Source organism: Schistocerca gregaria, chromosome 2 (genome assembly GCF_023897955.1).
Source record: "Schistocerca gregaria isolate iqSchGreg1 chromosome 2, iqSchGreg1.2, whole genome shotgun sequence".
Taxonomy (NCBI): domain Eukaryota; kingdom Metazoa; phylum Arthropoda; class Insecta; order Orthoptera; family Acrididae; genus Schistocerca; species Schistocerca gregaria.
This window is the reverse complement of record NC_064921.1, coordinates 194,285,058-194,298,953: the sequence shown is the minus strand read 5'-3', so window position 1 is coordinate 194,298,953 and position 13,896 is coordinate 194,285,058. Positions and strand designations below refer to the sequence as shown.

Genomic DNA, 13,896 nt, shown 5'->3' with positions numbered 1-13,896 from the left:
GCAGCAACTCACACTTCGAAATCATCATGAATAAATGGCATAGCACACAAGACATGAATATAAAAATTATTTCCCGAAAGAAGTCGGCTGTTTTTCATTGTTGCGAGAGTTCCTTGCGTTGATCGTGCCCTATAGCAAAATACACTGTAAGAAATAAGAGAATTGTGACTGATAGCAGAAAAAATTGTTTCGTGAATAAACCCATTGTTTTTACAATTGCTGGTTTTCATCAACCAATGAATAAAATAAAAATAAAAAAACAGATCGTACGAGTAACATCTTTAGACTTTAGATTCAGAACTGCCGAAAAACTGATACTTTTCCATGACATTCGTGATTTCTCTTCATCAGCTCTCATTATTGGTACAGGTTGATTCTTAGAAAGTGAAAACAGCAGCCAGCCACTTTTAATAATACTATTCGTTAAGAAAAACTACCCTCGCCACACGTCAAAAACATTACGAATAAATGAGATACCACACAAAAAACCAACTTCAGTGAGGAACCTATTTCTGAAACGCAAAGTTCAAAATACGAATAAAAAGAAAATCGTGATTGGTACCAGGAAAAGTTATTTTAGATACAAATCCATTATGACCTGTTGTGAGCAACAATGGAGGAGATCATTTAAATTGGTAGCGTTGCTAAGTAAACTGGTCTGTATGTTTTTGGCGCGGGAATGATTAGGAAAACGACTGTGAGGAACAAATTTAGTTTTGTTCCCATTAGGCTGACGTGCGAAATCACAAAGCAGCGCTGGTTTGCGAATCGCTTTATCTTTTCTTGTAAGGTACAATGGAAAGAATCAGCTTAACAGACGCTGGGAATGTTTCCCCCGGTGGTCCACCGGGCTGCCGCCGCCGCCGCGACGGCAAAGGGGCGGAACCGACGGCGCGGAGTGGGGGCCGGGCGGCCACGATTGGCCGCGGCCGGCCCGCCCAGCAGGCGCGGGAGCGCACGCGGCGGCCGAGCGGCCGGCGGCCGGCCACGCCCCCGCAGCTGCCGGCCGGGAGCGGCCTCCCCTCCCCTCCCCTCGACCCCCTCCAGCGGCCGGTAGCGGCGGCTGCTGCTGCGCCTACCTGGGCGGGCGGCGCGCTACCTAGGGCGCGCAGCGGCTCAGATGAATGGTGGCGGGCTATGCGAACACTGAGCCGCCATGAGGTGGAGCCGGCTGCTGCTGCTGCCGCTGCCACTGTCGCTGCTGTGCCTGCTGGCCGCCGCCGCAGCCGCCGACGCGCAGTCCACGTCCGCGCTGTCGACGCCGTCCGCCCCCGCGTCGCCCACGACACCCACCGCCACCGCTACTACCGCCGCCCCCGCAGGTCTGCGGGGCCACCGGCGAGGAGGCGCGAACCGGAGACCGCGCAACGGGAACAGCGGCCACCACAACAACAGCCACGCCAACGGCAGCAACAACAACAACCACCGGGGAGGCACCGAGAGGCGGCAGCGACACCGCAAGGGAGGCGGAGGCCGCGGTCGCGGCTCCAAGTGGTGGTACGTAGCAGCGCTGCCTGCCTGTCAAACTGTCACGTGCGCGCCGCGCAATGTTTACTAACCTGGCACCTCGCCTCGCTCGTAAACCGACGGCCGGTTCGCGCCAAGATAGCACTTTTCTGTCGACCTTTTCACATTAGAGGGCGTAAACAAGGTGTCTATGTCGTATAAGAGTGCTGCCTGTTTCTGTTGTGGCACGGTTTTTGCGAGCTTTGTAAAATGTACAGTGTTTTCCCGCGTACAACCCTTTTAAGGTATGTCCAACGCCTCTATGATTTCTGTTAACCGCAGTACCTCTTCCTCGCTAAGTTCTCGATTCACGTATATCATAAACACAAAAAATACTCATCACAGGTTTAACATGTAACACAGTTTTTGTGAATTCATCTCGCAGCTGTAACATTTGTAAGGGAATGTCGTTAAATACGGCGCGAACGCAGAGGCGGCAGCATTCACACAATCTTTGTTTTGCATTCTCATCTTCTGGCTCCGCCACCTCACAACCGAAGTCTCACCTAACCTCGGGCTACGCTGAAGATCATTCTCTCACTACAAGGAAGATTTCAGGGGCAGAAGGGCGGTGGGGGAGGTGCAGGTGGGGGGGAGATCCAGTATCAAACCAGATTTCTTAAAGTTCCATTGAAATAAGTGTTGCGGCAATTTCGAGTGCGTGTTTTTTTCATAACAACCCCACGTATTCCTGCGTTTGAAGTTGCTGTGTCAGTGTTTTAACAAAGTAGTTTACTTCTGTTCTATGATCCTTCCTATACTAATAAACAGCTAGTGGGAGTCGACAACGTTTGAACAATTGCATGCCTTACTAGAGAGTGTATAGGACGCGGCACGTGCTCCTTCCGAATGAATTACCTGATCATTTTTGTAGCAGAACGTAAGATTTCAAATGCGTTTTCGATCAGCAAATATATTTTATTTATTCGCATAAAAAACCTTGTCAACGTTTCTTACGTTAAATGCCAGAACAAAATTCATAGCGCTGAATTGGGAGAATGCGTTGCCAGCATTCAGTTAAAGATAACATCTGTCTACCTAACTGATTAATTGGAAGACAACCCGAAATGGGTGCTGATCGGACAGGAGCTTGTTATTTTGAGGGAGAATTCTTACCTTAAGTTACTGAAAGTTGAAACTTCCTGGCAGATTAAAACTGTGCCGGACCGAGACTCAAACTCGGGACCTTTGCCTTTCGCGGGCAAGTGCTCTACCAACTGAGCTACCTAAGCACGACTCACGCCCCGTCCTCACAGCGTTACTTCTGCCAGTCAACATTATGATATGACCCGAATATTAGTCGTTTTCCTCGCGAGCTGTGGCAATGTCGCAAACGTTTTCAGTGTATATCTCAATATTGTGCCATATACACGACAAGAATCGAATTTCCACAGTGAATCAACGCTTTTCCTGTTCTGAATCAGACATGTCTTTATACATTCAGTTTGATGAGAAAGGCGCACGTGTTTGGTTTTGTTTTCTGCACTTGCTTGAATAATCGTTGGTGTTTTATTTGCGTTAAATTCCGGACAAGCGTGAGGTGTCGTTCTCGAAATTTAAGTTCATTGAAGACGTTTTTAGGGACTTGTGGCATTATAAAACTTATTTGAATACCGGACGCAGAGTTAAACAGCGCCAGAAACATTTTACGCGAGGGCGGCAAAACTTCCGAGGGGCTATGTAAACAAAGTGGCACTTGTTAGGGCTGCATTAAGTAGTCCTGGGTGGGGGAGTGGGGCCGTTAGTAAGGCGCTAGGGACTCGCGCAGCTGCTGTTTACTTAACGTGCTTTGTTTACAACCGAGCTGTTCCGAAACATTTTGTCTGCTGACAGCTATTTTGGGAGCTCAGGCTTGTGGAGCGCATCTGTTTAACAAAAGCGGTCATCAATCTGAGAGCTTTGTCAGCATAGTGCTTCCCTGAGCGATGTACCACCTGAGACATCGACAGTGGCTACGTTGGTGATGGCGCGTCAAAATCCCAAAGTTGATTCTATTGGAGGTGGTCTGCTTCCTCCTCTTTCCAGTCACCAGAATTTGAAGAGCGGCAAGTTCCTGCTTTTCTCACGCACTAAGATTGTCGGCAATTGAAAAGTTATCGTATAGAAAACCTTACCATTTCTAGTGTGACAGCTAGTGATTTGCTACGCCACAGGAGCAGGTTTATCACTAATGAATTTCGCTGTTGCCCGAAATAAAAGTAAATAAGACAGTTCAAATGACTTTGCACGTTATGTTTATTTACACGGGAAGAGGGCTCTTTGTCTGCACCTGGTCGGTGTGCGATAGAGTAGTTTTCTGTTGTAATATAGAACTTCTTGGTCACATATGTCAGCATGTCTGTAACAATCCCACGTCTGAAACATACCTCCTGTCATTCGCATTGACGTCCTTTGACCACGTGCAGTTTCATCTTTTTTCCAATATGTTACGAATTCCACACGATAATGCAGCATTCAGGCATAAACTGTAAAGATTATTTTTTCATAATTTGCATTATCCCACTAACCTATGTGGACTGACGTACACTACCTAACATAAGTCATCGTTCCGTTTCATACTCTGGCGCGTCGTTCAACCATTGCTCTTGCTCCATGCAGTTGTGATTTACTAATACCTTAGTCAACGTCTACAGCATTTTTACACATAGCGGATACAGTTTTAAAGTCGTTGCTTGAGAAACGCTGAGGAAAAGTTGACGCAGTTAAGTTTTAAAAGCGCTTCACCTTAAAGCAGGTACGCCAAGGGTGTGAGGTCACAGTTGCCATTGCCAGTCAGGCTGTTAGTATATGTTACTATTCGCGTCATAAAAAATGTCAGTATTTCAGGAGCCAATTTAAATCGAAAAATAAAGTTTTCCGATGAATAAGTTCTTAAAATGTGAATCTCTGTTTTGCGCAGAAGGAAAGTACTGTGGTGACAGCAAGAGATCCAGTCAGAAAGGGAAGTTGAACCATCCAATTTCGCTTCAGTGTCTGGGGTTAAACGAAGACACCACGGCAGCAAAAAGACTGCACGCGTTTACGACCCAAACTCTTCATGACATACGACCCACGTCAGTCAGAATCGAATTAAACGAGTTGCCGCGCTCCTGTCACGACATATTTGTCAGTCACTGAAGGAACAAATTTCTCAGGTCTCTATTGATTTTATATGTTCATCGCACTACTGTTAAGCGCCGAATCGTATGAGAAGAGCATGAAATCTGTTAAGATAAAGAAACCTTTTTTTCTCAACATCAAATTAAGGTGATTCTTAAACTGCTCTCCAGATGTTCAGGATTGCTCATGTAATCGGCTGTGATTGCTGAATACTGCAAAACAGTTGGTAATTTTGGACAAGGGAAACTGACAGCTTAACATGTCCAAAGGCGTGCTTCTGGTATGCTTAGGACAATTTTCTGCGCTGCTGAAATATTAGTGTTAGTGCGCGCAGGAAATCCAATTTCAGGTCCATGTTTGATTAAGGCGATAGGCCCATATTGCGCTGTGTAATATGCTTCACAAACATGTTATAAAAACGATAATGCAAAAATACAATGTCAAAAATTTCATAGAACGTCCTCACTAAAACACCTCTGACAACGGGCATATGATTAGTGAAACTGAATGGTTCAAATTTCTTGGTGTTCAGATAGCTATTGAACTGTCGTGGAAAGCCCACGCTCAAGATCTCATTCAGAGTTAATGCTGCCATTTTTACTATTCGAACGGTATCAGAAGTGTTAGTTCGACACGAAAAGTTGTCTTTCGCTTATGACGTATGGTATTATATTTTGGGTTAACTCTTCCCAGTCTCAAAGAATATTTTTGTCTCGGAAACGGGCGATTCCGGTATTAGTCTGGGTATTCTGACATTGGCCTCTCAATATATATATGTAGTTCCTCGTTACTTATATCAGCTTATTCCCAAGAATAAGCAGCTTCAACTCAGTTAATACTAGGCAGAAATCCAATCTGCATTTGGATCGCACTTCCTTGACTCTTGTACAAAAAGGTGTGCAGTATGCTGCTGCAGACATTTTTATGAAGCTAACACAAGAACTCAAAAATCTTAGCAGTAATCCACGCGCTTTCAAATCGAAGCTGAAGAGTTTCCTCATGGATCGCCCTTATTCTGTCAAGGAGTTCCTTGAAAAATCAAGCTGATTCCTGTGTTATATTGTTGATTGCGCTTACACAAACTTATGGATTGTCTTATTTTGTTTTTTTTTTTGGGGGGGGGGGGGTCATAAAAGCTTTGCTTTACCTGTTATTAATTTTATATTGTAATTTCTTGAACTGACACGTTCCATGACCTTGGAGGTTCGCTCCTCAATTTGGTCCTGCGGAACTAGACGTGTAAAATAAACAGTTCTATTTCACTCTAATACGTTACCAATGACAAGTGAACTGATGTTACCAACGAGACTCTCACGACACTATTAACGACGCATTATTAATCACATCGAATAATTGTCAGTTTTGTCCTACAAATGTTACATCGCACTATAGTTAATCTTTGTACAATAAAAGTTTTTGCAAACCGATTGATTGTGACACCAAAAAAGTTATTGCCCCCTTCGATATTTCTCGTTAAGGACTGCGGTGTTCAAATCACCCTTCTCGATTCGACTGCTGCGTTACTTCAGCGACCAGAGCTGGGATGTTGTGGGGAAGTAATAAACCATATTGTCAGTTGGCCAACTAAGTTCAGCCGAACAATGCTGCACAGTGGCTAAGACGCTTTTCGCATTCGGCAGAACCGGTATTCAACTCTCAGACCAACCATACACACTGGGGTTTTCTGTGTTTTCCCTAAATCGCCTAAAGCAAATGCTGAATGGACCGGTTTTCCTTGTCATATTTCCCCAATCCGATCTTGTTGCCAGTCTATTGGCTTGGGCGTTGACGAGGCATAAACCATAATTTTCCTTTTCTCATTCAAGAACGTTTGCTATATGGTCACGAACATACGAGCGAGTGCTAAACGGGATTTGTGCAACTTTAAAATAACGCTTTGCGGCGTTGCTTACCAGTACAGCTCCGTGTCTCGTACGTGTCAGCTGCGGACGTCTATGTAACTCGCACTTCCCTGCCGGCCACTGAGACATAGGCGTCTTGCTCGTTGTCGCTGTTACTCGCCGCTACGAGGAAAGACAATAACCTGTTGTATCTCTTCAGCGACGGCTAGAAGGAAACTGATACATATATCAACAACCAATCTGTTTCCTCGACTCCCTCTATTCGACTAGTATCAGCTTTTGTAAAGGTAACGACACTAATAATTGAGAGATTGACAACGGCGAATAATCAAGCATTTTGTGCAAGGAACCGTCTATAAGGTAATTTTGCGCAAGCAGTACGACTCTTAAAAGCCGCCCGAAGCTCGATCGATTTTCACTTACGCAAGCTTGTGCAAGCGTACCACATGCACTTACGCGGGTATGTATGCCGACAATATGGACGCTTGTACAAGCAAACGTAGTTGTGAGGCAATCTTCAGCGGACCACTGTGTTGAGCGATATGCAAGAAACAGCAAACTGATCGAACGGTTTAGTGGAATACGTGCAAGCCTTCCTAGTTTCGCGAACATTAAATCGAAAGCCTGTCGCAGCAAAGCAAAGAGAGAGATTGCGTACGTTGTATTCTTAAAGAAATGCAACGAAATCTGAAATGTCACAACAGAACTTGTTATTGACAAAACTAGAGGTAAAAAAAACAGTGGAAGATATTTATCAATCTGGGGCAGGAAGAGTGAGAAGTTATATTCGTATTTGATGTCGTCATAGGCCCTTCAGCTTGCGAGTAATCACAACATTGTTGTCAGGCTTCCGTGTGTTTGTCTCATCTTCCTAAGTATTTTTTAATTGAAGGTGACAAATCTCTCTGTCCATTAATGCTGAAATAATTATGGCGTATGAATGTATCTTCAGCGAGAAAGAATGGTGTTGTGAGAAAACCTTTTTCGTCTCAGGCAGTTTGTACACATAACATGTTTCCACATTAGATTTTTTTTTTGTGTCGCATCCTAGCCCCACGGATTAGAAGATCAAACAAATACTTGTAAAAAGTACTATTAGATTGTTAATAGGGGGCAAGAATTTCTAAATACATCCACATCCAGGGTTGTCAGGGTTCCAGTTCAGTTTGTGGCAGCGCTTGGTCACGCACACCATTCCCAACGTCTAGCATTTCTAGCAAGCAGATAGCGTGAAAAGCTTCGCCGAATGCTGTTTAATATGTAAACTACATAAAAGTGAGACGCCGTTTCCCTTCCAGCCTAACCGTGACTTGGCTAGTCTTTGCAGCCTTTGTACATAAAGTCCATGACGTATTATTTACTGTTATCGTTCGTACTCGGTGAAGTGTCTTGCTCCTAACGTTAATGTCACGTTACTGCGTCCCAGTAGGCACACTGATTTTAATCTGTACATACTCCGTCTGTGCGTCATCCTTGGTCATACCCTCCAGGAAATTGAACGAGACACCTAGTCCGTTGTTGTAGAGTTTCACGTCAGCCTCTATTTTATTTATTTATTTATTTATTTATTCATTCATTCGTCCTTACTCTATTTAGCACGACTTGTAGGGCACGTCAGACAAATTACAGAAATACTACATACGCACGTGTACATAGCGTTCTATTTCGCATTTTTCATTAAATCTCAGTTTTGATCCATCTAATTTTGATATTCTACATTCGTAAGTGCATATATACGAACCTCTGTACAGTGCGTGGCGGAGGGCACTCCGTACCAAAATAATGTCAGTGATTTTCTGTCCTATTAATTTCGTGTACTGAGAAAGGGAAAATTACTGTCTATATGCCTCCAAATCTGCCTTAACCTATCTTGGGTTATCCTGATAAGTTCTGTGAGAGATACTGTACTGTGGTAGCAGAACTGTCGAAAAGTCTCCTTCGAATACAGGTTATCTAATTTTACCCAGAAGGGTTTCGCGAAAACAAGGTAGTCTTTCCTCCATAAATTCCCCATTTAAGTTGACCGAGAATATCTCTTCTTCTTATCCACTTATGCTGATACTAGTAGCTCGTCTCGTTAGATGTCTGCTGCCATGCTTACTTGATAAGAACTCTAAACGCCGCAGAAAGGCTCTATAAAACTGGTCGCATTAACGTCATGCTTCAGATTTCCTTCACAAATGCACTGTACTTGCCCTGAACTCGCATAAAGAATGTCTTCCATTCGCTCACGTGCTACACTTTTTACTCATTCGTCCCGATAGCATCGCTTCTTAGCATTACTCCTAACTACCTAAATGACGTGACTTATTCCAAATGTCCGTCGCTAAATTTCTTATCGGTTTCTGTCTGGTTAATTAAGAGGTCGCATGATAGTTTCAAACTCGCATCAATCTTCCTAACTCTTAGACACCTTCTAGTGACTTCACGATCTATTACAAATCGTGCTCAAATTATCCTACCCGCGCATGCTAACGAGTACTGGATATGGTGTAACATTCACATCCAGTGCCTTTCACCCCATTTCTTCACACAGTTACGAACACTTACTTTATCTGGAGACTGCTATCCTCTCTACCCCTGGAATTATTTTCAGCAGCGTGTCAGAAACGATTCTTGAACAGTTTTTATGATCTTCGTCCAGCATCCCACTAAATTACGCCAGTCGGCGCGCACATATTCTCACACAGGTTAAACACCTTGCCCAGAAACTGTGCCTCTCTTAGACTGCTCCGTCCCAAAGAATTTCTAATTAGCTTTTCTCTCCAAACAGTGCAGTACGCTGAACACTAGTCGATTATAAAGCGTACTCAGTGAAATAATCGGATATTCTTGTTATTTAATTTTCTATGCAAGAAGCAGTAGGTATCGCAGGGAAGTATATTGCATCTGCCTAAAAGTAAAACTTACTGTTATTTAGTAAAGAGAGGGAACCTAACAGAAAACTTTGTACCTCAGCCGTTTCGAGATAACGCACTGCACTGAATCCATGAACGCATTCTTGGTGAAAATTAGTATCGAAATTTGATGATGATTGTTTAAATACATTTATGGAATGCGACAGCTTCTTCAGTTTCAGAAGTGCGTGACGCGGCTGCTTGGTTCTAGAATTTCCGGGGGGAATCTGATGAAGGAACCCTGTGTCTGTACTTTGTCTGAACAGTGAGTGTACTAGAGCTGCTGAACTATGGCAGTGCAAACACGACAAACATTTTAGTGTTTTGTCGGATGGAATTATAGGGAATCTCGAACAACCGCTTTAATTACTTACTATTAAGCTTTATTTATACGTGTTGGTGCATCGATGTGTAGATACTTATCACTGATGTCACTCGCCGACCAGTGTGGCCGAGCGGTTCTAGGCGCTTCTGTCTGAAACTGCGCGACCGCTACGGTCGCAGGTTCGAATGCTGCCTCGGGCATGGATGTGTGTGACGTCCTTCGGTTGGTTAGGTTTAAATAGTTCTAAGTTCTAGGCGACTGATGACCTCATAAGTTAAGTCGCATAGTGCTCAGAGCAATTTGAATCATTTTTTGATGTCACTTCTCCTCAAACACTGAATATTGATGAATCGTTTTCCTCTCCTTCTTCACGGGCTTCTTACCTATATGTTCATTGCTTATCGCACCTTGCTTTCACACTATAGGTATCCTATATGTAAATGAAACGTTTATGAGTTTAGTACGTTCAAAACATTGGTCTATAATAAGCCTTTTTCAAAACTCTGTATATCTAGCTGCTTGCCTAGCTTCCACCTTCAACTAATCCCACCTGAGATCGCGGAGCTTGTATATAACGCTCCCGTACTGATCGTAACTATTGGTAACAAATATCCGGATGGAGACGATCTTTTGATCTGGCCTGATGGGGATCCGAAAAACGCGATCAACACTCAGGTTGGATCTCAAAGCAGTTCTCTATGACGTATCTCCTGTATAAGTGAGCTACACTTCGCCAGAACTCCCCGAAGCCTGCATCCGCCTTCCATGTAACTGACCTTACGTGCTCGTCTCATTTCACGTCGTTTCGAAACATTACGCCATGAGACATCATTATCGTATTCGAACATCGCAGGAATGTTCGTTGCCAAGGCAGTCAAGGCCAGCAGAGAGCAAATTTAAATTTGACTTCGTACCCGGCGCTAAGAAGAGATGTTACGTTAGCAAATGGCTCTGAGGACTATGGGACTTAACTATAGATGTTAACACTACTGAAGAAAAATGCCTAGAGAGGCTTTACTCTCTCATCTCACTGAAGCACTGCTCCGTCTCGGGTGGTCACGTTAGCCCTCTGATTAATACAGTGGTCTCACGTCGGGAATAGCGTAGTTCAAAGCCCTACTCGACTGTACCTCATTTAGATTTTCCGGCTATTTATTAGATACCAGAATGAGATTTTCACTCTGCAGCGAGTGTGCGCTGATATGAAACTTCGTGGCAGACTAAAACTGTGCGCCGGACGGAGACTCGAGCTCGCGGGCAAGTGCTTTACCAACTGAGCTGCCCAAGAAACTTGTGTAGCTCAGTCGGTAGAGCACTTGCCCGTGAAAGGGAAAGGTCCTGAGTTCGAGTCTCGGTCCGGCACACAGTTTCATTCTACCAGGAAGTTTCTTATTTATTAGATAATTTTGTAGGGAATGTCTGTACGGTTCCTTAAACACCGCAACGGCCAGTATCTCACCTTAGTATAATAATGATTGTGCAGTATACAGAGAAGTTGCAGTATTAGAAAATTGCAGCGAAATGCAGGAAGATCTGCAGCGGATAGACACTTGGTGCAGGGAGTGGCAACTGACCCTTAACATAGACAAATGTAATGTATTGCGAATACATAGAAAGAAGGATCCTTTATTGTACGATTATATGATAGCGGAACAAACACTGGTAGCAGTTACTTCTGCAAAATATCTGGGAGTATGCGTGCAGAACTATTTGAAGTGGAATGATCATATAAAGTTAATTGTTGGTAAGGCGGGTACCAGGTTGAGATTCATTGGGAGAGTCCTTAGAAAATGTAGTCCATCTTACAAAACACTTGTTCGATTTATACTTGAGTATTGCTCATCAATGTGGGATCCGTACCAGGTCGGGTTGACGGAAGAGATAGAGAAGATCCAAAGAAGAGCGGCTTGTTTCGTCGCAGGACTATTTGGTAAGCGTGATAGCGTTACGGAGATGTTTAGCAAACTCAACTGGCAGACTCTGGAAGAAAGGCGCTCTGCATTGCTGTCTGGGTTTCGAGAGGGTGCGTTTCTGGATGAGGTACCGAATATATTGTTTCCCTCTACTTATACCTCCCGAGGAGATCACGAATGTAAAATCAGAGAGATTCGAGTGTGCACGGAGGCTTTCCGGGAGTCGTTCTTCCCGCGAACCATAGGCGACTGGAACACGAAAGGGAGGTAATGACAGTGGCACGTAAAGTGCCCTCCGCCACACACCGTTGGGTGGATTGTGGAGTATAAATGTAGATGTATATGAATCGGACTGGCAGGGCATAGGATGCGGGTGGGAAGGCTGGAAGGCCCTTCATCTACTCTGGTCTATTCAGTGCTTCAACTTTGCCATTCCTCCATACTTACGTGGTCCGATCAAATATCTGGCTGACGTCGCTAACGCCAAATCGGGAAGACTCTGGACAAAGGGTCTACCGAGCTCGCTGTTCAGTCCCTAAGCCCCCAAAACACCAACCAACCGCTCTGTACCTCCGCCTGGAAGAATGACAAACAGCTATCTTGCAGATTAAAACTGTGTGCCTTGCCAGTACTAGAACCTGTAGTGGGAAGTGCTCGTACCGCATTGAGTTATCAATGCACGAGTCACTTCTGTGAGAACAACTCGTGAGTCATACTTGTATAACTCAAACTTCCTTCGAAAGGCAAGGTTCCAGATAAGAAATCTGGTCCGGATGAAGTTCTAAACTGCTCCGAAGTCTTTGAATATCTGGTAAAAAATATGCAACCAGTCGCGTTATTGCGATTAATTCAACCACAAACATGTTTTCGAGCCACTGCAGGCTCATCATCAGATGGAGGTGTTACAAGCCTGCAGTGGCTCGAAAAAATGTTCGTGGTTGAATAAACCGTAAAAAAAGGACTGGTTGCATATTTATTACCAGATAAACGCCAATTTAAATCAGAGTTGTAGTTCGTCATCCACAGTGGATATACTGAAACCTTTGAACATCGTTCATTCCCTGGAGTGTGCAAGGTTCATTGTAGTTGCTCGATACTTTCTCAGGATGGGGAGGTGATACAGTCACCCCGCATGTGAGACCAGTGTTTAACCACTACGAAACATAGCTCGGTAGAAACTTCTTGGAGTACTGATACTGTGGTTTAATTTTTGCAGCATTTTCCAATACCGGTTGCTGACGTGTGGCACAGTCGACCCAAAGGTTTGTTTCATCGCCTCAGTCCTTCAGTAGAAATATTGAAGGGGTCTCTGATTCCGGTAACCTAGGAGTTGTAGAACTTAGAATCTTAACCACAGTGCGATACAGTATTTCTCAAATAAAGCTGACATGTTCGATGTGACGGAGAATGAACCGGTAAGTTTTGTGTGAACCTCAGTGGCAACACCATATCGTGTATCATGCATATTACTCGTCGAGTATTCGGTAAGTCCTTCAAGATACACGCTGCGTTCGGTTTTCTGTGAGCACTTACACATTTGTTAGGTTGCCATAGATAGATTTCGTCCAGAATTCCGAACTGTTTGCAATAGCACACATTCTCACCCAAATGGGGAATGTGTGATGCTAAGCAGCGTTTGCAAATGTAAAATGGAGCGAACATGGCCTATAAACAAATTAATGCGAACTGGATCACTCATAAGGAAGCGTAATTTCTCAGTAAAGGAGGCCGCATATAAGACTGTCATAAGAGCAATGTTCGAAATGATGTATAAACACGGTACGTGAGCGTCCCAGAGAAACATTAGAAACAAAAAGGTGTACTCGACAAGGGTTGCTATCTTTTTTTAACCATTATCTGCAAAAGACTATGGCCGAGGTTCTTTTTGCTACCCACATATTATAGAGAAAAACCATGAATGATGACAGCCTCATGTCAGGACAGGAATGGAAGTTCACAGGCAATCGCATCATCGGGACAGCGGAGAATGAGATGGGAGAACAATGGGGTATTAATGTGCTGCCAGCTACGCTTGGTTCTATTTGGATCGCATATTCACTTACCGGTTTTACAATTAACTGCGTCGGGGATCCTCCGCAAAAACATTTAAAAAATCTGTGGTCCTTAGCGCGGTAGCTGTCGATAGCGGCAGATAGAGACAGACTCGGATTGAATAAGCGCGGCGAGGCGAATGAACGACGATCTAGCGTAAAGACCAGTCTGGGTGTGGTTTTTAGACGGTTGTGCAAGCCGATTTAGCTAAATACTGGACTGTTACTCACCCTCCACCTCAT

At 44.2% G+C, this 13,896-nt stretch overlaps 1 protein-coding gene across 1 annotated transcript in view; it reads left to right on the top strand.

Annotated features, from left to right (window-relative positions):
* The first annotated feature begins 1,118 nt into the window (after positions 1-1,118).
* Positions 1,119-13,896, top strand: part of LOC126336661 (protein Wnt-1-like) — a 175,172-nt gene continuing 162,394 nt past the window's right edge. Inside the window, exon 1 of the mRNA XM_050000602.1 lies at positions 1,119-1,497. Coding sequence (XP_049856559.1) covers positions 1,157-1,497 — 341 coding nt within the window. The 5' untranslated portion in view covers positions 1,119-1,156. The remainder of the gene's footprint in view (positions 1,498-13,896) is intronic.